General features: G+C 44.9%; 2 protein-coding genes across 4 annotated transcripts; both read left to right on the top strand.

The window, feature by feature from the left end:
* Positions 1 to 237: 237 nt before the first annotated feature.
* On the top strand, positions 238 to 18,057 carry PASK (PAS domain containing serine/threonine kinase). Of its 3 annotated transcripts, XM_031596472.2 has the most exons (17): positions 238 to 456; positions 2,545 to 2,777; positions 3,718 to 3,888; positions 5,154 to 5,294; positions 5,795 to 5,929; positions 6,568 to 6,861; positions 7,218 to 7,380; positions 8,364 to 8,538; positions 9,698 to 11,001; positions 11,619 to 11,800; positions 12,492 to 12,659; positions 13,418 to 13,543; positions 14,070 to 14,204; positions 15,106 to 15,305; positions 15,839 to 15,972; positions 16,904 to 17,047; positions 17,238 to 18,057. In XM_031596472.2, exons 1-17 carry the CDS (start codon positions 303 to 305, stop codon positions 17,447 to 17,449), a joined length of 4,071 nt encoding a protein of 1,356 aa, XP_031452332.2. In that variant the 5' UTR covers positions 238 to 302; the 3' UTR covers positions 17,450 to 18,057. The 3 variants fall into 3 exon arrangements, with proteins under 3 accessions (XP_031452332.2, XP_090003240.1, XP_031452333.2); XM_090147114.1 differs by lacking the exons at positions 238 to 456; positions 2,545 to 2,777 and having other exon boundaries at positions 3,785 to 3,888; positions 6,568 to 6,607; positions 6,719 to 6,861; XM_031596473.2 differs by lacking the exons at positions 238 to 456; positions 2,545 to 2,777 and having other exon boundaries at positions 3,785 to 3,888; positions 7,218 to 7,317.
* A 962-nt stretch (positions 18,058 to 19,019) lies between these two features.
* MTERF4 (mitochondrial transcription termination factor 4) lies at positions 19,020 to 20,205 on the top strand. Its single transcript, XM_031596489.2, has 3 exons — positions 19,020 to 19,379; positions 19,476 to 19,660; positions 19,731 to 20,205. Exons 1-3 carry the CDS (start codon positions 19,031 to 19,033, stop codon positions 20,094 to 20,096), a joined length of 900 nt encoding a protein of 299 aa, XP_031452349.2. The 5' UTR covers positions 19,020 to 19,030; the 3' UTR covers positions 20,097 to 20,205.
* Positions 20,206 to 20,211: the final 6 nt, after the last annotated feature.

The raw sequence follows: 20,211 nt of genomic DNA, 5'->3' as shown, positions 1-20,211 counted from the left end.
ATCCACGCCGGCCTGAGCGTTCCTAGCAACGGCCGCGGGCAGGGAGGCCGGCGCCTCGTTCGAACGGCCCGCCACCGCGCCGCGGTCGCCCATTGGCTGACGGCCGTGCCGCTCTGCCACCGCCTTCGCTTATTGGGCAGCGGGACGGCCACGTCCCGCCCCCGGCAGCTCGAGGCGAGAGCCGCGAGGCGCTGACCGGGCCGCGCTGGGAGCCGGCCGTTGTGCTTTGCGGCGGGCAGCGCTCGGCCCGGCCGCGCGTCTGTGAGCGGAGCGCTCCCCGCTGCTCCCGGCCCTGCGCGGGGATGGCCGGCAGCGCGCACGGCCGCTCCGCAGGCAGCCCCTCGGGCCTCGGCCCGCCGAGCGACTCGGAGCAGCTAAGCAGGTCCTACCCCTGGGCCGGTAGCGGAGGGAGGAGCCGGCTGGCCGGGCTGTGCCGGCGGGGAGCCTCGCTGGCCGGTGAGCGCTGTGTTCTGCGGGTCGCGGGCTGTCAGCGGCAGCCGTGGGTGCTCTTACGGCCCTTCCTCCTTTCCCTCCGTCACGCTGGCAGCGGTAGCAGAAGCACGGAGATGGGCTGGCGGCCGGCTGAATGTGAGCCGGCTGTGTGCCCGGCTGGCCAAGGAGGAGAGGGCAGCCTGACTTGTGTCAGCAATAGGGCGGCCGGCAGGAGCAGGAGGTGACCGTGCCCTGTATTCAGCTCTGGTGAGGCCGTATCTCCTGTGCTGCGTTCGGTGCTGGGCTCATCGCTACGAGACGGACATTGAGGTGCTGCTGTGTGTCCAGAGGGCAGCGGAGCTGTGAGGGGTCTGGGGCACAAAGTGCGATGGGGAGCAGCTGAGGGAACTGGGGTGGGTCGGTCTGGAGAAGAGGAGGCTCAGGGGAGACCTCATGGCTCTGCAACTCACTGAGAGGCCTCAGGCTGTGGTGAGGTGAGGCACCAGATTAGCAGCAGTAAGACGAGAGCTGATGGTCTTAAGTTGTGCCACAGGAAGTTCAGGTTGAATGTTACAGAAAACTTCTAAGGAAGAGCAGTGAGGCACTGCACAGCTGCACGGGGAGGTGGGGTAGTCACCATCCCTGGAGGTGTTCAGAGCTGTGGGGATGTGGCACTGAGGGATGTGGGCATGGTGGGGTGGGCTGGGGTTGGACTTGGGAATCTGAGGGGTCTTTTCCAACCTTAGTGACTCGATGTCCTTGGGATGACTTCTCCAGTCCTTGGGAGCAGCCTTGCAGAGAAGGGCCTGGGGGTCCTGATGAATGGAAAGCTTAACATGAGCCAGCAGTGTGCTTTTGCAGCTCGGAAAGCAAATGGTATCTTGGACTCCATCAGAAGAAGAGTGGCCAGCAGGGATGGGGAGGTGATTCTCCCTCTGCTCTGCTCTTGTGAGGCCCCATCTGGAATACTGTGTTCAAGTGTGGAGCCCCCAGTACAAGAAAGACACAGAGATGTTGGAGAGGGTCCAGAGGAGAGCCACAAAGATGATCAGGGGGCTCGAGTACCTCCCCTATGTGGGCAGGCTGAGGGAGCTGGGCTTGTTCAAAGGCTTTTCTCAGCCTGGAGAAAAGGCGGCTGCGGGGTGACCTCATTGCAGCCTTTCAGTACCTAAAGGGAGACTACAAACAGGAGGGGAATCAACTTGTTGAAAGTGTAGATAAAAGGCAGAACAAGGGAAAATGGTTTTATGTTGAGGGAGGGAAGATTTAGCCTGGATGTCAGGGTGAAGTTCTTAACAGGGAGAGTGGTGAGGTGCTGGAACAGCTGCCCAGAGAGGCTGTGGGTGCCCCATCCCTGGAGGTGTTCAAGGCCAGATTGGATGGGGCCCTGGGCAGCCTGGTCTGGTATTAAATGAGAGGTTGGTGGCCCTGCATGTGGCAGGGGGGTTGGAGATTCACAATCCTTGAAGTCCCTTCCAACCTGGGCCATTCTATGATAATTCTCCAGTATTTCCTCTCCCTTTCCATTGCTGCCAGTCCTTCAAAGCTACTTAGTTTGGAAGTGGAGTAATGGTGTTTGTTTGGTTGCTGATGTCACTTCCCATGGGAGCATTTATTATAGTCAGAACTTCTGGAAGTTTTAGTACAATCACTTGCCATTGTGTAACATAAAGTGTTGGTGTGGGCTCTGGTATTTCAGTGTCACATCTTGTGAATAGTTAATTAACTGGCTTCTGACTAACTGCAATTATATTTAATAATAGTTCCAATTTTAACTCGAGATAATTCAAAACCTTTTAAACTCTCGTGACTTAAGCAGAAGAAAAGCTTGAATCGTCTGTTTGAATTATTTGCATGCTGGCAATTTTTTTTTTCTAGCCTACAGATGGAGTTTAATTATTCCAGTGGCTGTGACTCAAAAATGTTTATTATTATAATTGTTTCTGTTGTCTTTAGTTTCACTGGTTTTATTTTCTTGTATTTTCTTAAAACAGTATAGAAGCATGTATTTTGGGATGTAATTACTTGACAGTCAGTCAACTGATTTTCCATTAATTTCCCCAGTGCTCCTGTAGTAAACTATTAAAAAAGCTGCTCTTTTTGTTCTCACAGGGGAGAAATGGAGCTCTTACTGCTTCTCTTCGCTGGCAGCTCATAATGTTTGTGCCAGCAAAATTGGGAACTGTTGGGCTCAGCGGGACTCTTCCTCTCTTTCCATTTCTGTTGGAAGTTCTTCTTGCTCCTTTGTGCACACCCCTGCCCTGGAGGAATCCAGCCAGCATTTCCTGACTGCTGCCCGCAACCCAAACCAGGCCATCTTCACTGTGGATGTCACCACAACTGAGGTATTTGCAGCTGTGACTGCTAAGCTATAGCCCACCTAACTGATGCAGGCTGGATAATGTCACATAAGCTAAAATACCTGTTATTCTTACTTGTATCTGCAGGTAGTAGAGTGTCATGAAGGTGTTTTATAATCCGCTTAGTAATTTTCTGAAGACTGGCAATGCATGTATTTTTATGGCACGTTGTAGTTCGCAAAATATATGTAACCAATTAGAAGCACTGTTATCTTAAGTCTTTTATTTCAAATCAAAAAAGAGGCTAAAGAAGAATGCAGCTACAATGTAGCATAAGAGAAGAAAGAAAAAGCTGATCATGCTTCAGGCATTTTGTCTAGAAAGTAGCAGACCAGGGATAAATTTATAGTGGCATGGCATCTCTATCTGCCCCACTTACCATGTTTTTTGCACTGGGGGAGAGAGATTTTTCTGTTTCTGTCCTAACAGAGACCTGAGTATAAAACTAAAGGCTAACAGCTGTAAAGAGCTGTGCCATTTTTAACTTGAGCTGCCAGTTTGAGTTTCCCCATCCTAAAGACTCTTAATCCTAACTTGGTCTTTAACAGAGGCTTAAGCATGGCAATGAGTTGTGTGATTGTTGCATGCCTTCAGGAGTGGATAAAATTCGATGACCTGCCTCAGCTTTGCTTGCAAGAACAACTTTGTAACTTTGCCTCCTAATTCACAAGGGTGGAGGAGATAGGTAGTTAAAAGTGAGCAGGAAAACTAAAAGGAAAGCCATGTTACAAACACTCTTCACCATGAAGATGCTTGGGCAATGGATGTCTTAGAATAAGAAGCTGAAGTGAATTGTTTTCAAAGACCTCAGTTTAAAAGGACTGCTGTATTTCCACTGAAATTTTAAGATATTAAAGTAACAACCTAAGGAGATAATGATCTATAAACAAAACTTTTATTCTTTGCTTCCTTTCCTCTTTTCTAGATTCTAGTGGCCAATGACAAAGCTTGCAGGCTGCTTGGGTGCAGCAGTCAGGAACTCATTGGTCAAAAGCTGTCCCACTTCATATCCAAATGCAACCAAGAGACATGGGAAGCTGTGGATGATGAGTATTTAGAAACTGATGAATGTTCAGCAATGGTTTCAGGAACTGTGGTATGTGAAATGTTTGAGCAAATATCCCTCATGTATTATATAACATATAATATCTGTGGGGCTTAGGGTGGTTTTGGTTTTTTTTGACAGTTTGAGGATAATTTCCTGATATAGTTAACTTAGTGGGCATTCAGTAATTAAGTCATTTGTCAGGCTGTTTTGTTTAAAAGTTTGCAGACGTGGGTATTTAAGGGGTAAAAGGTGCTTTAGAAGGCACGTACATGAACTTTCCAGTTGCTAACATACATAGTCATGATGACTTGGCCAAATCAGAGCTTCAAGGACATTTGATCTTTAAAATAAAATAAATAAATAAAAAGAAATCAATCAATATAAATTGCTTAACATGGAAAACATTATTATGGAAAAGTTCCCACTTGTCTTTCAAATGACCTTAAGTGGCTCTGTGCATATTATAAAGTTACACATCCATCAAGTACTGTGACATGTCTGACAGAACACCCCAGTTGGTGCAAATGAGTGGGATTAATGTTTCTCCCATAGTGTGGTTAGTTATGAGAAAACTGTGTGAGAAGTCTTACTGTTTTCTTTGGCTGCTGTTGTGAAATGATCAGTACCTCAGAGCTTGATCTTCCTGCATCATCAATTAGGTCTGGGGAAAAAAAAATAATCCTAAGCCTGGTTAGATAAATCCAGGATTAACATAAAATATCTGATGAAAACACTAACCTTAAAATGCAGCTGTTCCCAATGCTTCATAGGCTGCCATGGAGGTTACTGTGGAATTCATAAACCCATTCTGTCAAGATCTCGTAAAAAAGATAAAAGACTTAATATGAACACTGCAGGTTATAAGATGAGTAAACATTTTCTGATTGGAGAAGAATCTTCTCCCATAAGAAATTAAGCTTCTGCTTTTGTGGCTGAAAGTAAGAACTGCATTACTAATGTGGAGTATTTGGTAGCATCGTGGGGCATCTCTTATGTAAGGCATCTCTGAAAAGCTCTTTTCATTGAAAATAAGGTATTAGATCGACACGTTTATTATGCTGATTGAAATTCTTTGAGTCTTCTTCAGGCTAGGAAAAAAAAACCACAAAAGCAACAAATACAGTGAATTAATTGCAATCCTTATCAATTCTGTATTAGAGGTGTTTCTCCCAGTAGAAACAAATAAGCTGTCAATAAACAAGTTTTTTCTAACAGTGAGGGATAGGCATCTTGGCTCGATATCTTCCTCTCGTTCAAAATCTTGCAAAGTAACCACAGTCTTAGTGAATTTTAACTCTAAATCCTGTGGAAAGGTGGATGTTATCAACCATCTCAAAGAGAAGATCCCTGTCTCTGTGTGGCTGAGGCGAATAAGAATCAAGGACAACCAGCGCTGCGTGGTTCTGCTGGAGCCAGTGGAAAGACTTTCAGCTTTTGTTTCCTTCAGGGCTGACGTGAGTGTTTTCCTAATGATCAAATGAGACAGCAGTTTCTGACAGTTCGTGTGCAAATGTGGCTAAAAACTGGTGGACACATCATTACTTGTGAACACAAAGTATGTGCATAGCACTGCTAGAACTTGGAATTGTATGGGCAGGATCTGTGCATATTTTTCCCACTAGGTTCACCTTGACATTAACAAGTCAAAATACCCCAATCATGGTGGTTTGGCAGGGCATTGTTACTGACCACAGGGGTGCCCTGGTAAGGGGATCTCCTTGCTGAGGGGACTTTCTATGAGGAGTCCTGGCCTTCCCTGCTCTCCCCTATGACATTCTAATGTTAGAGCATTGCATTATGCCTTGCCTGCTTTTACTGAGTTAGTTATATTCCTGAAGGGACAACAGAATGAGGCCTGCTGTTTGATAAGATGCTTGCAGAAACTGTTAAAGGATTGAGTGGACTGTGGTTAAAATGCTAAATTTAAAATAATACTGTAAATTTTCTTGTCAAGGGAGGCATTACATCATGTGACCTTCTTTTTGCCCATCTCCATGGCTACCCAACATCAGAAGAAGTAGTTGGACTCCACATAAAGGACCTGATTCCTGCTGTGCAGATCCCTCTTCTAGGCAAAAAAATCCCAAAGGTATATTATAAGTGCCAACCACTTTCTTCCCTATCCTTTCCTTTTGGGTTGCAGGTGCACAGTGGTTTCCATCCTTATGTAACAGATGAAAGCCTTTTTGGAGAGAAGCACAAGTTCTGTGAAAAAGGGTATGATGCTTATTTATGGAGCTGCCAACAGGGTATTTTTGAACTAGGAATGAGTCCAGTCCCTGATCTGTCACTGTGGAGTCTATCTCGGTGAAAGATGTCTGCAATCCATCAGAAGCCTGGCTTTTTAGAGAATATGCTATCTGAGTCAGCTCCCTAATATTCCTATGAATTCTTAAGCCAATTTCAAGCATGTCTGTCTGAGGAGTAAGAACCTAAAGAATATCCAGGTCTTGCACAAGTCATGAAAACAGGCAGCAAGGTGATTGAAAGAGGCCTTAGTAATACCTCATTTGCTGAAAAGCTGCAGCATGGACTTTACTGCTCTTTGCTTGCTATCGGGATATTTATGCAGGAGTTCATCTCTGGTTTTCTAAGGATGTGGAACCCTGACTTTTGTCCATTTTTATATTCACTGAATCGGTTTGCTTTTCTTTTCCTGCTCCTTTTTCCTGAGAGCATTGAATTAATTAGAGTTTTTCTTTTCTTTTTTTTTCTTCTTTAATTTAGAACCTCAAGGTTCAGAGAGCTGTAGGTCGATCCAGAGAGGGTAATGTGTTTCCTCTTACTTTAAAACTACAAGTTAGCCTTCTGGAGGAGGACCAAGTGACAGCACAGAACAATGGTGTTCTACAGACAGAAAGCGAAATCTCTTTCACAGGCTATCATTACACTGCTGCAGTTGAAGTTTTCTCTACCATCAGCGGCCTTATTACTGTACAGTCAGATGGAACCATCCAGTGCATCAAGGATAGTTTTGCTTTAACACTGTTTGGCTATGAGAAGAAAGAACTGCTGGGGAAGGTAAGATAGGAATATTAATGCCCCTCTGCCCAAGTGAGTGCTGTGTCTGGCAGCATATCCATTAGAGTTTTACAGTCTTCTTTTGTACTCATTTCTGTCTGTCACAAAGCTGCAAGCAAGGAACGTGTTGGATGGTACAGAAATTATCTTGCTGTATTTAAGTCTTGTTGGGTTTGAGCTCCATTGAGGAGCTGGCTGGAGCCCAAAGCGATTTGCACAATGACGCATTCTCCACCAGTGATGTGGACTGTGTTTGCATGGCTGTCCATGAGAATCAGGACTACAATTACTGCTAGCATTTGCCTCCAGTCTGTGAGAGCCTCCTTAGCTTTATAAGGTTTCATTCTGTGTTTTAGAACATAACATTCCTGATCCCTGGTTTCTATAACAACATGGAGAGAAGCGATGACTGCTCCTTGCCATTACCTCCTCTTGATGACTCTCTGGGGACAGAAAGTGAGTGCTTCTTTGAGGATGTTTCTGCCTGCCATACGGCTGGTTCTGGTTGCTGTAGCAAAGGTAAAATTAGTAGAGGGGAGAGATTTTTCCTGTAAAAATAGGAATGTGCTTTGTAAAAACAAAGTACCTCTATGCACTTTTTAAACTGGATTTCTGCCATAACCCAAGGTGAACAGAATTGTTCATGTAAGCTTTTGCTTCTCTCTCAGTTGCTAAGAAGATGAAACTGAATATCCAAGGCAGAAATTTTTCTGTTAACAGAGAATGCTTTGTATGTACTGAATGTTTCTTCCTCCTCTGTTTTTTTTTTTCCTGTTTTCTTTTTTTTTCCATCTTTTTTTTTCTTAAAAATGTGCAACTGCATTGGAACCAATGCACAGCTGCTATTGGAACAAATAAGAGTTAGTACTGTGCAGTTTTAAGTAATTCTTTGGTGAAGTGATGCTTCCAATCTGAAAGTAATTTTTTTTTTTTCTTTTGCTGAGAAGACTATTTTGACACTCAGCCTTTACTAAATGGTGTGATTTGTTCTAGATTCTAATCTAAATTTGTTCATTCATTACCTTCTTCTGCAGCAACAGCACCTGGTTTACTTTGTCTTGTAAGTGACTGTTTTCCTCTTTTGACCTTTTGTCACTGAGGAAGGAAGTTCTTACCTTATTCTTTCGCTTACACATGCTTGGACTATTTCTTTTTTGTCCTGCAACTTCAGTGAGTTATAAACTTTTCATTTTAAATGTTGGAATTGGGAAGCATATGTGTGTTTAGGGCCTTTTTTTCTTTTTCTTCATTAATACCTGTTCAAGAAAGGTGAATTTAGCAGCCTTAAAACATCTAGGTTCCTGGATATGATGATTTCTCAGGCCAAACTCGACTAAAATGCTCAACTACCTTGACTTAATCAACTCTTCTACACTCAATTCCTTAGGGACTTGTGCAGTTTATGCAGTTTAAAGTTTTTGTTTTTTATTTAATCACCGTAGATACTGAAGCATAAAAATAAAAGGCTAAATTGGTATGGTTTTAATTCTTGTTTGGTACAGGTGACAACTTTGTGTCTGCATCTTTAGCCAACCTGCTGTCAAGAGATGAAGAGCAGAAATTGGCAAGAAGACACAGAAAAGACAGGTTGCTACATGGTGAGGCTAAACAGCAGAATGGGAGCAGTCTCTTATCTATTCCCTCATCTCCTGAAGTGGCAGCCATACTTTCAAATCGGTAGGTGTTTTATGGACCATAATCTCACTTTGAAAAAAGCAAAAACTGTTGGTTTTGGGTTTTTTTTCCCCTTCTCTGATATTGGTGGGAATGTGTAACAAGAGTCTTCTGCATTTGGATCTCTGAGATTCTGAGAGCTGTTTACAAGACAGGTTGAGCTTTGCTTACCTTAGATTTTCATTGAGATCTGTATGTTGTATTGATAAAGTCTTAGGATTCACCCACTAATGGGTACCAAGTGTTTCATCACAGGCCGTGGAAGGTAATTACATCCTATCTTGCTAGATGTGAAACAATAGATGGTTATTTCCTTCCATGGTATCCACTAACTAGTGTTGTACTGAGGCCAGGTAACCTGGAACATGATTCCTTCTAGAGGTCAGTGTAACTGTCAGGTTACCCACTGAAGCATGATACTGTGTTACTAGAGTGCAGACATCTAGAAAGATGCAATAAAGGTCTCTTTCTTTTGACAGTGTTAGAAATTCTGCACAAGGCTCTGAATGATGCACACAGTTTCGCTTAAGGGAAGTTTTAAACCTTCCACATTAACAATTCCAACTCTCAGAAGTTATTTGTTGCCTTTTTAATGTACATTTAATGTAACGTTACAGCACAATTCTTGCCATTTTTTAAACAGATTGATAATCTGATAGCTTCCTTGTGCTGTCCTTTACATCTCTGTATCACAGATGGGTTATAATTCCTTTACTACATGGTTGTTTTTCTATTCTGCATCTTTGCTGATAGAACTGCTTATAAGATACTTTGTGCCGTGGGCTTCAGTTAACCATGGTTAAAATGACTGGAAACACCACAGGGATCTTCTGTCTTCAGGACTTGAAATGTGCAGCCATGTGCTGGCTTTTTGTTTTGACCTAAGAAATACATTTAGAAATAAATCTAGGCAAGGAATTAATCCATAAGCAAAGACTGCTGTTCAAGTGTACCTATCCTACTTTGGTGGAAATGGGATTTGTTAACATTTTGAATGCTTCCATCAAGAGCTTTTTGCCTTTTTCTTTTAAATTAAAAATAATTTTTAAAAATGGGACAGGCTTTAAATAATGGACATATTAATGGAAGAGTGGGTAGGATGTAAGTGAGTATTTTATCTTTTTGTCATCATGATATCACTAATAACTTGAAATCCTTGCAGTGAAGACAGCATTGTGGCTGATGAGCTGCCAGCCCATTGTGCAGAGCCCTCTCCTGAAACCCGGCCTGACAGAATCAGAGCACTGGAACACTGCAGAGTGGTGGAAAATGCAAGATCATGTAATCCTCCAGAAATGCGCCCTGCACGGGTATCTCCTTTGTCATCTGCTTCAGAGCAGTTGGGTTTAAATCAGAACTTGAAGACACCACTAAGAAGTAGCCATAGTGCAGCATCTGGTACCTCTGAGACTGGGAATGCCAGAGAGAGCAGTTTCTTGCTTGATCAATTACATGTGCATCATCAAGACCCAAAAGAATTAAATTGTCAGCGGGTCTCTACGTTGCCATATGAAATGCTGAAGGATCAGCACTTCACCAGTGCTCAAGGACAATCTTCTTCAGCAAATGTTGCCTGCTACACTATTTTTTCTAGCCCAGTAGGTGAGGTAGATACTGCATCCAGTGAAGTGAGTAAGCCACCTTCTTGTTTTCCTTGTAACTCATTGGAAACACCAAAAATAAATGAACCACGACCTGGCACAACACTAAGCTGCACACAGGATTTTCAAAGTCGTGTGGCTAGAGGACAGTTGACAAAAACTAGCTTCGTGTGTGATGGAAAACATTCCAGTCTTGAGCACGCTGTTGCTGAAAGCAGCTTGCTAAAAGAGGCAAATTTCATTGCAAATGGAAGAAATAGTATCCATGATGCTCACTCAGGAAATACAATGTGTTGCACTGGTTCTGCACTGGGAGCTGCCCCAACCTTCAGAACTGTGAGACAAACTGATGCTGAGCTGAACTATATTTGCTCTGATCTTGAGGAACTGAATCTGAATATTGGTGTCACAGGGAACTCTGGCAACTGTTTAGGTTCTACTTCTGATTTTGTAGAAGGGTTCTTTTCCAATACAGTGAACTCAGCTGCAGGCAATACATTAACTCAGAAGAGTGGTGCTGCTTCAGCTGAGCAGCTGTTAAATGGTGTTGCCATAAAAGATGGTTCTGGGTATCTGCCTTCACGACAGCATTTGGAAAACGCTGAACAATCCTTCAAAGTATTTATTGAGAAGCCTAAAACTCTTACAGAGACTGTGGGGGATAATGTCAACAGAAACATATTGAAAAGTAACAGAAATCCTGAAGAAGAATGTCAGTTGCATGGGCAGGAAAACATGGAAATAAAAGTAACATCTACCCCTGTGAAACAAGAAGGAAGACCAAATCATGCAGCTCCTTTTGGTGCAGAGATTCTGGAAGGCAGCTACAGTGGGAACTGCAGTCACAGAGATGGTTCACAATTAAGTAAGTCTTTCCTCTTCCCAGAACTCTTAGTGGGATACTATCCTCCTCCCACATCTTTGCAGAAGGCAACCACTTCTGGCTTAGAAGCTTGCAGTGAAGAAGCTGTAAGCTGTAGCATCTGAAAAACAGTCTAGTATTTAAGGCTGTGCAGAGAGCATTGGAATAGCAGGTGGTTCCTACGAAATTCAGATGGACTGAACTGTCAGAAATATTCTTAAACACTGATAATTGGTTTTGAACAGAAAATCTAAACTCTTTTGGAAATACATATATAATGGAGCGTGCTTCACTCACTCATTCAGCAGGACTTGGTGCATGTATAAAATCCCAATTTTTATTTTGAATAACAATAAGAAATGAACAGTCCCAATTGGACACTGACAAAAATGTCTGCTAAAGACAGGTGGGATGCTGTGAAGGTAACCCCCTATGTATCTCTAGAATAGCTGTGCTTTTGTCCCTGATGATTCCTTCCTAAGCAGGTGTTCTCCTAAAAGTAATGAAGAAAATGGAGAAATTCACTTTAAGAACTCAGGATTTCATCCAAAGCTTCTTGTGTTCTCCTTTGATGCTAACTTTTGATTCCACCATTTTAACCTCCTGACTTGTTTCTACAGGCATACTCTTTGAAGTAAAACGTGTGGAGCTGCAGGACCCTGCTGTGCTTTTCTGTGTCTGGGTAGTGAAAGACATCTTGCAGAGCCAGAAAGAAGCAGTAGCAAAGACTCAGCTTCTGCTCTCCAGTCTAGCAAGCTCGACCCAGTCTGTTCTAGATCTTTCCACACACAGTCTTGGAGAAGTAAGAAACTTGGCCATTTCATAACATTGAGCTGAAGCTGAAGTTGAAAAGTTGCTCAAATATCATGAGGGGAGGATGGGGGTATTGCTTTTTCTGGGTTTTCCTCTTTCTACATCAAAAGAAATGTCATTACTGTAAAAACAACACATTTTGCAACATTTCTGGTAGTGTGGTTTTGGCTTAGCATAGTTATCTTTCCAGCCTGAATAGTAACAGCACCTGATTTTTAAATTTATTGTCAGGCCGGTTTAAGTACATCTACAGTAGATGTTTACATCAGTGTGGTGAGATTAATTTTAAAATCAGTGTGATCCTGCAGTTGCAGGAGTTGGTAGGAAGGCTTGTGGTGTTTCTTTACTACAGATTTTACTGGGGTATTAAGAGGATGTGCTTTGAATTTGTTCTCTCTTGATATCTGTTAAGAGAGCAATCTACAGAACTAAAATGCAGCCTTATCAAAAAGTCTGGTAAACACTGGTAATGTAGTGTCTTATATAGCTATGTGGTTTATGTAGAGGTTATTAAGGCAAATACAAATCACCAAATATATAGATAGAGCTTGAAGCTGTACCTTTTACTTCTTTTAACTTAGGTGTGGTGTTTCCTGTCAATATTTACTTTGTTTGGTAAATGTTACTCTGTGGCTTCCTCAGTTCATTTTCTTGCTAATGCCTTTTTTATCTGTACCCAGGCCATCAAATCATCTTCACTCTCTGAGAATTCCCGAAGAGCTGAAGAGCTTGAAAGATTAAGAGCTTGTGAGGGAGAGTATGCCAAACATTATCACACTCTCAGCCTCATTGGCAAAGGATCTTTTGGCTTTGTCTGGACTGCCAGGAGCAAGAAAAATCATCAGGAGGTTAAATATTTCTTTAAAATATTGAAATGTAATTATTTCAAATCTAAACAGAAATGTTAGAGTGTCCACATAATGTCAGCACTATGCTTTTAGAAGCTGCTATTTGGTAATTCAGGACTTTGCTTTGTTTTGAATGCAAATGTGGATCACTAACCTTCTGAAGGCAGGACAGCAAATTGTTCACATTGATATAATGTTCACAGTGATGTATGTTATCCAAGGCAGCAGGTACAGAGTGAGACTGGCCATGTAGCCCTTTTAACCTCTTGAAAAAGCTTTACTTCAGGCTGAACAGGATTACAAGTTTTAATCTAACCTTACTGAAGAGAATAACAAACTCCGAAGTTTAGCATGTTGCAGCTCAAGTATATGGTTACCTTATTGTGCAATAGGCATGTTGAAGTTATGGGGTCCTCTATCAGCAGCATTTTGGGTGCTGAGAAGCAAACTCTGGTGTTTCTCTGTGTGCATGCAAGTGCTTGGTTTTTTTTCTCTGTGCCAGAGCTCACCCTTGCTGTGATTGATAAGAGAGCTGGCCTCAAAAAGCCTTTGGAAAGCCTCTGCAATTCAATTTTATTAATAGTAAACTGGCATCTAGGACCAAATTAGTTTAAAGATGTTTATAGATGCCATAAGCAGAGCATACTGACTTACTTCTGTCCTTATATAATTCACCAACATTTTTCTTGGAAATTAACTTACTGAACACTTAAAGTTGTGCTCTTGCAAACAGTACTGAAATGCTGTTGTCTATGCAGGCTGTTGTGAAGTTCATCTGGAAGGAGAGGGTGCTTGAGGACTGCTGGGTAGATGATCCTGATGTGGGGAGAGTTACTCAAGAAATAGCAATCCTGTTGAAGTTGCAGCACCCCAATATCATTAAGGTACAATAACTCAGTTTAAACTGTATCAGGTGGTTCTTTTGACTATTTAAGGCCTGATGCTCCTCTTCAGGAGTGAAGGAGTGTCCTGTATTAACTCTACTTTTTCAGTAAAGAACTATCATGTCTTGTTAGGCATCACTTGCTTTTAGACACATGTACCAAAAACAACTGATGTAAACACAGATCTGAAGGTGTGAATCTAACAGAAAAAAGGTCTGTGTTATCTCTAGATGCATGTCTTGGGAGTGGACATACGATGTCACAACTGAATACTCACTAGGTCAGTAAATGATCTGGGTATATCTTAATTTCTGTTGTTAGGTTTTTTCAGAAAGAGAATTCCTCTGGTTTTCTAGTTCTACCCTCTTTTCAGTGAACATTTGTGCTCAGTGAAATGAGACTTATAAATGAGTTATGATGTACTTTGCTTAAATCTACAATGGGAAGTTACTGTTTGTTTAACTCAATAATTACAAAGGGAATTTGAAGGTGAAGCACAAACAAATAACAGACTGTTTTTTATTAGGTGCTGGATGTGTTTGAAAATGAACGTTTCTTCCAGCTGGTGATGGAGAAGCATGGATCTGGTCTGGATCTCTTTACATTCATTGATAATCAGCCTGATTTGGATGAGCCATTAGCAAGCTATCTATTCAGACAGGTGAGAGCTGGGAATATACAGTTGCTACTTGCAGGAAAGAGATGGTTAGGGTAAGAACCAGGATCCTATTTCTCTCTAAACCACAGTCATGCTCTATACCCCTCACCTGGGATGCTGATGGAAGACAGTTGTTTAGTGCTGCACCTTCTTTTTTCTACTGTGCAGTGTGCTTTCACAAATTGCACTGTTTCCTTTAGGCTTCTGACTGATAAGCCCCATTCCTATACCACCCCTGAGTTTATAGGGGTGCTTTGTTACCTCAGACCTGTACGCTATTTCTCTGCTGAAGGAGCTTTGTATTATGAATAGAAGCTTTATTCTCTCAACTCTCTGCTTTTGTCATCCAGATATGTTGTGGTATGGATCAAGATTGTCTCCAAGGCGATATAATTCTGATGCTATTCTTAATTATAGCACTACTGCATGAATCGTGCAGCAAGAAGAATGGAGTTTAAGAGTAAGGATATTATTTATACCAATCTTCACTCCTAAGTGCTTTGTCATCCTGCAGCATTAAGGGCATACAGTTTATTCTTTTAGTGAAATGAAAGGACCATCCAAATGAAGCTGGGATAAAAATAAAGTAACCAACAGTAACCAACAGTAACAATAAGCTCTGATGTTTCTAACCAAAGCACTTTGTGACTATAACATGCTATCTTCCTGCACATCTGTAAGAGGAAGGCAAGCTTTTCAAAGTCTCTCTCCCAAGAGCATTCCAACACCCACTACAGCAGTGCTGACAGGCGGCCCTGAGTTTGTGTGCACTTACCAAAATTAGGATCTGTGTCTTTATACAGTGTCAAAGCAACCTAAGATATGGCTGTGGTAACTCTGATGCCATTTATGTTATTTGGAAGGACATCTGTCTGAATCAACACACAGCTCTCTCCTCTTTCAGCTTGTGTCAGCTGTTGGGTACCTCCACTGTAGAAACATCCTTCACAGAGATATCAAGGATGAAAACATTGTCATTGCTGAAGATTTCACAATTAAACTGGTGGACTTTGGTTCTGCTGCCTACCTGCAACCTGGCAAACTGTTCTACACCTTCTGCGGGACGATTGAATACTGCTCACCAGAAGTGCTGTCTGGCAAACCGTATGTCACGCTATTTTGTTGTAAATCACACCCCCAGAAAAACAACCCTGTTTTTCCTGTGGGCTGGATGGAAGCAGGGAGGGTGTCTTATCACAGGAAACAGAAGTGAGATTTAAGGCACTAGTGGCAGAAATTATTTGCGGAGGCTTAAATGCATACATACGAAGTTGATTTTGTTAAGCCTGTTGATGGGCTTTCTTGTTCTGGTCAGGTGTTTCATGCACAGCCTTATACATTAGTGTAAACTAATGTCTTTCCTATGACAGAGCTGAGTTCAAAAACAAGCCTCCAGTTGTCATTTCCAGCCTGCATGAGTTGTGCTGCGGCTTGGTGTCTTTCCCTTGTCTCTCACCATCAGCATGTCAGCTTTCTAACTTCCTCATACCTGTCTCTCAACTAAAAGCTGCTCTTTTAGAGAGCTCGTATAAAATTTTGTTTAAATATGTAACAGTTTTAGGTTATGGTTACGTTCCTTAGCACACTATTCTGTCGTTGCACTTAGAACTCATGAAGGTTTGTGCATCTCTGTGTAGGTATCATGGCCCTGAGCTGGAGATGTGGTCACTTGGTGTCACCCTTTATACCCTAATATTTGCAGAGAATCCCTTCTGTGAGCTGGAAGAGGCCATGGCAGCTGTCCTGAATTTTCCTCGGCTTGTCTCAAAAGGTGACTTTTCTCCCATTTAAAGGAAAGTATGAGCAGAGAAAAATGGGAAAAACAGTTCCAAATGTCCTACGCAATGATTTAAAAGGCTGTTTTCTGAAGCAGAGAAATTCTGCAGTTCTCTATGCCTACTGTATGTCTTATTAGTTTCAAATTCCAGTCCTCCCACTTACAAAGATGATTCAAGCTATTGCTTTGTCAAACTTCAGTGAGGTTTATGTTTGAGAAAGCCAGAACAAGGCCTGCTGGGAAGGCTGACTCTAGTACATAATGTTCAGTCAATAATGACACTCATCTAATTCTAATGCAAGATTTATCTCACTTGAACCAACTGTCAAGTAATAGTGTGTCACTCTGGGGATATTTGATGATCATCTGTTAATATGTAATTTCTGAATGAATCGTATAGCTTGACATCACAGGAAAAATTCACTGCTCCTGCTTTCATCTGTAGAAAACTAATTGCATGTCAGGCTATTGAAGTTTTCATCAACAAGTTCTGTGATCCCAGGAGTACGATGGTTATAAGGCTTCAGCAGTGCTGCAACTGAGCAGTAAATTCCTGAAGCTTTCCCTGAGTCCTGAGTGCACAGATGAGAATGGGGTGGTGGCTGCAGGCTCAGCAGCCCTCAGGTGGGCTGGGCTCCAAAGCAGTGATTTAGGGCTGCCTGTGTGACATTTGTTCCTCTGTCCTCCTCGGTGTCAGAACTGCTCTTGGTTCTTTGTTTTTACAACCTGGTAATCCAATCATCCTGGGAACTGAGCACATGTAAGTAGTTGTGAATAAAGCTGTGATAGAACAGGATGGTACAAGAGATTAGTGGGGAGGATTTGTAATTGAGATCTGCATTCTTTGAATATAAATCATATCTCGCATTCCCAGCATGCTTAAAATACAGACTGAGCTGTTTGTCTCCCTGCTGCCTCTTCCCAGATCTCATGAATCTGATCGTTGGGCTGCTGCACCCTGCTCCAGAGCAGCGCACAACTCTAGCAATGCTGGTGGAGGATCCTTGGCTGAAGCAGCCTGTGAACCTGGGTGATTACACCTGGGAAGAGGTGTACATCTCTGGGGCAGGTGAGATGTTCTGAAGGCTTTTTCTCCCCTACCATAGGAGCAAGCAGGGAGGATTTATAAGACAAGGTTTGCCTATGGTTAGCAACTTCTTACCCAAAGGCAATTTTCTCATATCCAGATATGCTTTGAACTTGACTCATTGACCAGTGGGACCTACGGTTCATCCCTCACTGTTTATCTTTCTTTTTAGAAAGCAATGGATTGAGAAATGGTTCTGTTGAGTGCTCACACAGAGACAGACCCTCAGCTCCTCGTGTGGAAAGTGAGCCGTGCCTGAGTGCTTCCAGCTGTGTGTGTGCAAATCCCCTCTGGGAAGGAGCTGCAGCTGTGAGGTGTCAGGGCTGGAGCCTGAGGAGTCCCTGCAGCCGCTCCCTGCAGCAGCCCCTGCCTGTGCAGCACTAACTCCCTAACTGCAGGGCATGTGATAACACTCAGGAAGCAACAGGAATTAATTTCAAGCACTTCAAGTCTCTGCAGAAAGAGAGAAAAGTAGGAATCCTGAGAGCAATAGCAAAGATTTCCTATGAGGGAGCATTGTGAGTGAACCACTTTCTGTTGCCTATTGGGGCAGTCTGACATCAAGATGCCTTTTTTTTTTTTTTTTTTTTTGTCAAGCTTGTGTTGTGCAGGAGCTCTCACCACACTCCCTTCAGTTCTTCCCAGAATGGTGGCTAAGCTGTATGCAAAGCACGCTTGCAAACCCTGCTATTCACAGCAGCAGATTACTCAGCAGTGTAAGTTCTGACCCTTTTAGACACTGCAGCCCAGGGTCTGCCCTTGCCTTGGGTTTTGTCTCACACAGACTGTGTCAGAAGCTTCTTGAGCTAACAGGCTTGTAATTGTTCTTACCTAAGAAGGGTTTTAAAGCTGGAAGAGATTTTCTTTTTGTCTTCTTTTATTGTTCAGAGCTCAGAATATATTTCTATTGGCTGTTTTGACTTTTATATGTAGTTTTACTCTTTCTGAAGAAAAAATGAATGAATAAACACATGTATGGTTTTGTTGCTTAACTGGCTTTTGTTTGGAGTTTGTGCTCAAAAACAGACACATAATGGTGTGATGTGTATTTTTCCCTACTTCCCCTAGAACTGGAGCTGTTGGAAGGGACTCTCTAACCCTTTGTTAACACAAATTCCCTGCTGTAGGATAGAGTTCACTCATTCTCCCTGTAACACAGCCAGGGAGACCTCATTGTGGCCTTCCAGTACTTGAAGGGAGTGTATAAACAGAAGGAGGAACGGCTGTTTATGAGGGTGGATGGTGATAGGACAAGGGGGAATGGTTGTAAACTGAGACAGGGGAGGTTTAGGTTGGATATTAGGAGGAAGTTTTTCACCCAGAGGGTGGTGAGGCACTGGAACAGGTTGCCTAAGGAGGCTGTGGATGCCCCATCCCTGGAGGCATTCAAGGCCAGGCTGGATGTGGCTCTGGGCAGCCTGGGCTGCTGGTTGGTGACCTGCACATAGCAGGGGGTTGGAACTGGATGCATCGTGGTCTTTTTCAACCCAGGCCATTCTATGACCCTATGATATGATTTTGAGGAGACAAAGATATCAGAAAGAAAACTTGGCCGGGGCAGAGAGAATGCTGACAGGGTGAAGATCCTGACAAGCAGAGGCCAACGTGCAGCCCAGCCAGGGCTGCAATCCCGAGCCGGGAGATGCAGCAGATCCTGCTTTTGTAGTTCTGCTTCCTCATCCAGGTTTTGATAGTTCCAGGTGAGCGCCTGAACTCGTGGCAGAACGCACTGTGTCACTTATTTATGACACGGAGGAAGGGCTCCAGCCCTCTCCTGCGCCTCAAGCCTCGGCTTCTGCGTTCAGCGCAGCCGGTTCGGTGCGCGGTAGCTGCGCCTGCAGGGCAGCGCTGCCCACTGCTGGAACCGGAGAGACACCGCTGAGCACAGCGGCCTCCCCGGCGCCGCGCCACCCCTCGCGGGCGGGCGGTGCGGCGGCTGCGCGGTGCGGGGCTCCTCCCCGAGCCATGGCGGGCCGGCTGCTCCGCGCGCTGCGGCCGTCCGCGCCCCGCGCCCTCCTCCCCGCGCCGGGCCCGCGCTCCAGGCACCGCTGCGGCACGGCGGGTCCGGAGGAGGGCGAGGCGGCGGAGCTGCTGGCCATGGGCTTCAGCCGGGCGCAGGCCCGGCGGCTCCGCCTGCTGCAACCGGGGCTCGAGCCGCAGAGGCGGGCGGAGGCGGCGGCGCAGCTGCTGCTGCTGGGGCTGAACGCGGAGGCCGCGCTGGGGCTGCTGGAGCGGAGCCCGAGGCTGCTGCGGATGGCGACCGCGCGGCTGAAGGAGCGCGCCGAGTACCTGCGGCGGCTGGGGCTGGAAGGAGGTAGGGGGGGGATGGGAGGAGGCGGGGCCGGGATGGGAGGAGCCGAGGTGGGGCCGGGCGGCGGGCGGCTCACCCCGCACCCCGCGCCCCGCTCAGCGCGGCTGCAGAGCGCGGCGGGCCGCTGCCCCGAGGTGTGGACGCTGCCCCGGAGGAGGATGGAGGCGGTGGTGCGGATGCTGCGGGAGCGGTGTCTGTTCACGGCCGAGCAGCTGGCCGAGCTGCTGCGGAGCTGCCCCGAGGTGCTGCTGGAGGAGCCGGACCGCGTGCAGCATCACTTCCAGGTGCGGGGCGCGGTGCGGGGCTGCGGGCGCGGCCCGGCCGGCGCTGAGCTCCGCGTGTCTCCGCGCGCAGTACGCGTACTTCAGGATGGGCGTCCGGCAGAAGGAGATGGTGAAGGCCCGGCTGTTCTGCACGCCCTTCGCCGAGCTGAGGAACCGCCACATCTTCCTGGAGCGCCGCGGGATTTACCGCACCCCGCACAAGGGTCAGAGCCAGAGCGACAACCCCGCGCTGCGGGACGTCCTGCGGCCGACCGAGGGCGACTTCGTGGCCGGCATTGCCAGAGCCTCAGCCGAGGAGTACGAGGTGTTCAAGAGGCTGCTGGCCCGGGAGGAGGAGGAGGAGGAAGAGATGGAGGATGAGGAGGAGGAGGAGGAGGAAGAGGAGGGCAGCGCTGCACTGCATGCAGAGGGAGACGATAGGGACTGGCACCGATAGGGACTGGCACCAAGCCCTCCCCAGCTGCCCTGTGTCCCCCACCACCTCAGTGACCAGCTGCTCCACAGAACATACCGTTTCTATAAAGTGTTTTTATTTATTTATTAAAAAAAAA

This window comes from Phasianus colchicus, chromosome 10 (assembly GCF_987193195.1).
Source record: "Phasianus colchicus chromosome 10, bPhaCol1.hap1.1, whole genome shotgun sequence".
In the NCBI taxonomy this organism is placed as follows: Eukaryota; Metazoa; Chordata; class Aves; order Galliformes; family Phasianidae; genus Phasianus; species Phasianus colchicus.
The sequence above is the reverse complement of the archived record's forward strand: the minus strand, read 5'-3'. Positions and strand labels throughout refer to the sequence as shown.

Bases quoted from the DNA above. Each gene is read 5' to 3' on its own strand.
- PASK (XM_031596472.2), top strand. From the start codon at position 303: ATGGCCGGCAGCGCGCACGGCCGCTCCGCAGGCAGCCCCTCGGGCCTC. The intron at 5,930-6,567 runs GTATATTATAAG...TCTTTAATTTAG, and splicing joins TAGGCAAAAAAATCCCAAAG to AACCTCAAGGTTCAGAGAGC. The intron at 12,660-13,417 runs GTTAAATATTTC...TTGTCTATGCAG, and splicing joins GCAAGAAAAATCATCAGGAG to GCTGTTGTGAAGTTCATCTG.
- MTERF4 (XM_031596489.2), top strand. From the start codon at position 19,031: ATGGCGGGCCGGCTGCTCCGCGCGCTGCGGCCGTCCGCGCCCCGCGCC. The intron at 19,380-19,475 runs GTAGGGGGGGGA...CGCCCCGCTCAG, and splicing joins GCGGCTGGGGCTGGAAGGAG to CGCGGCTGCAGAGCGCGGCG. The intron at 19,661-19,730 runs GTGCGGGGCGCG...CTCCGCGCGCAG, and splicing joins GCGTGCAGCATCACTTCCAG to TACGCGTACTTCAGGATGGG.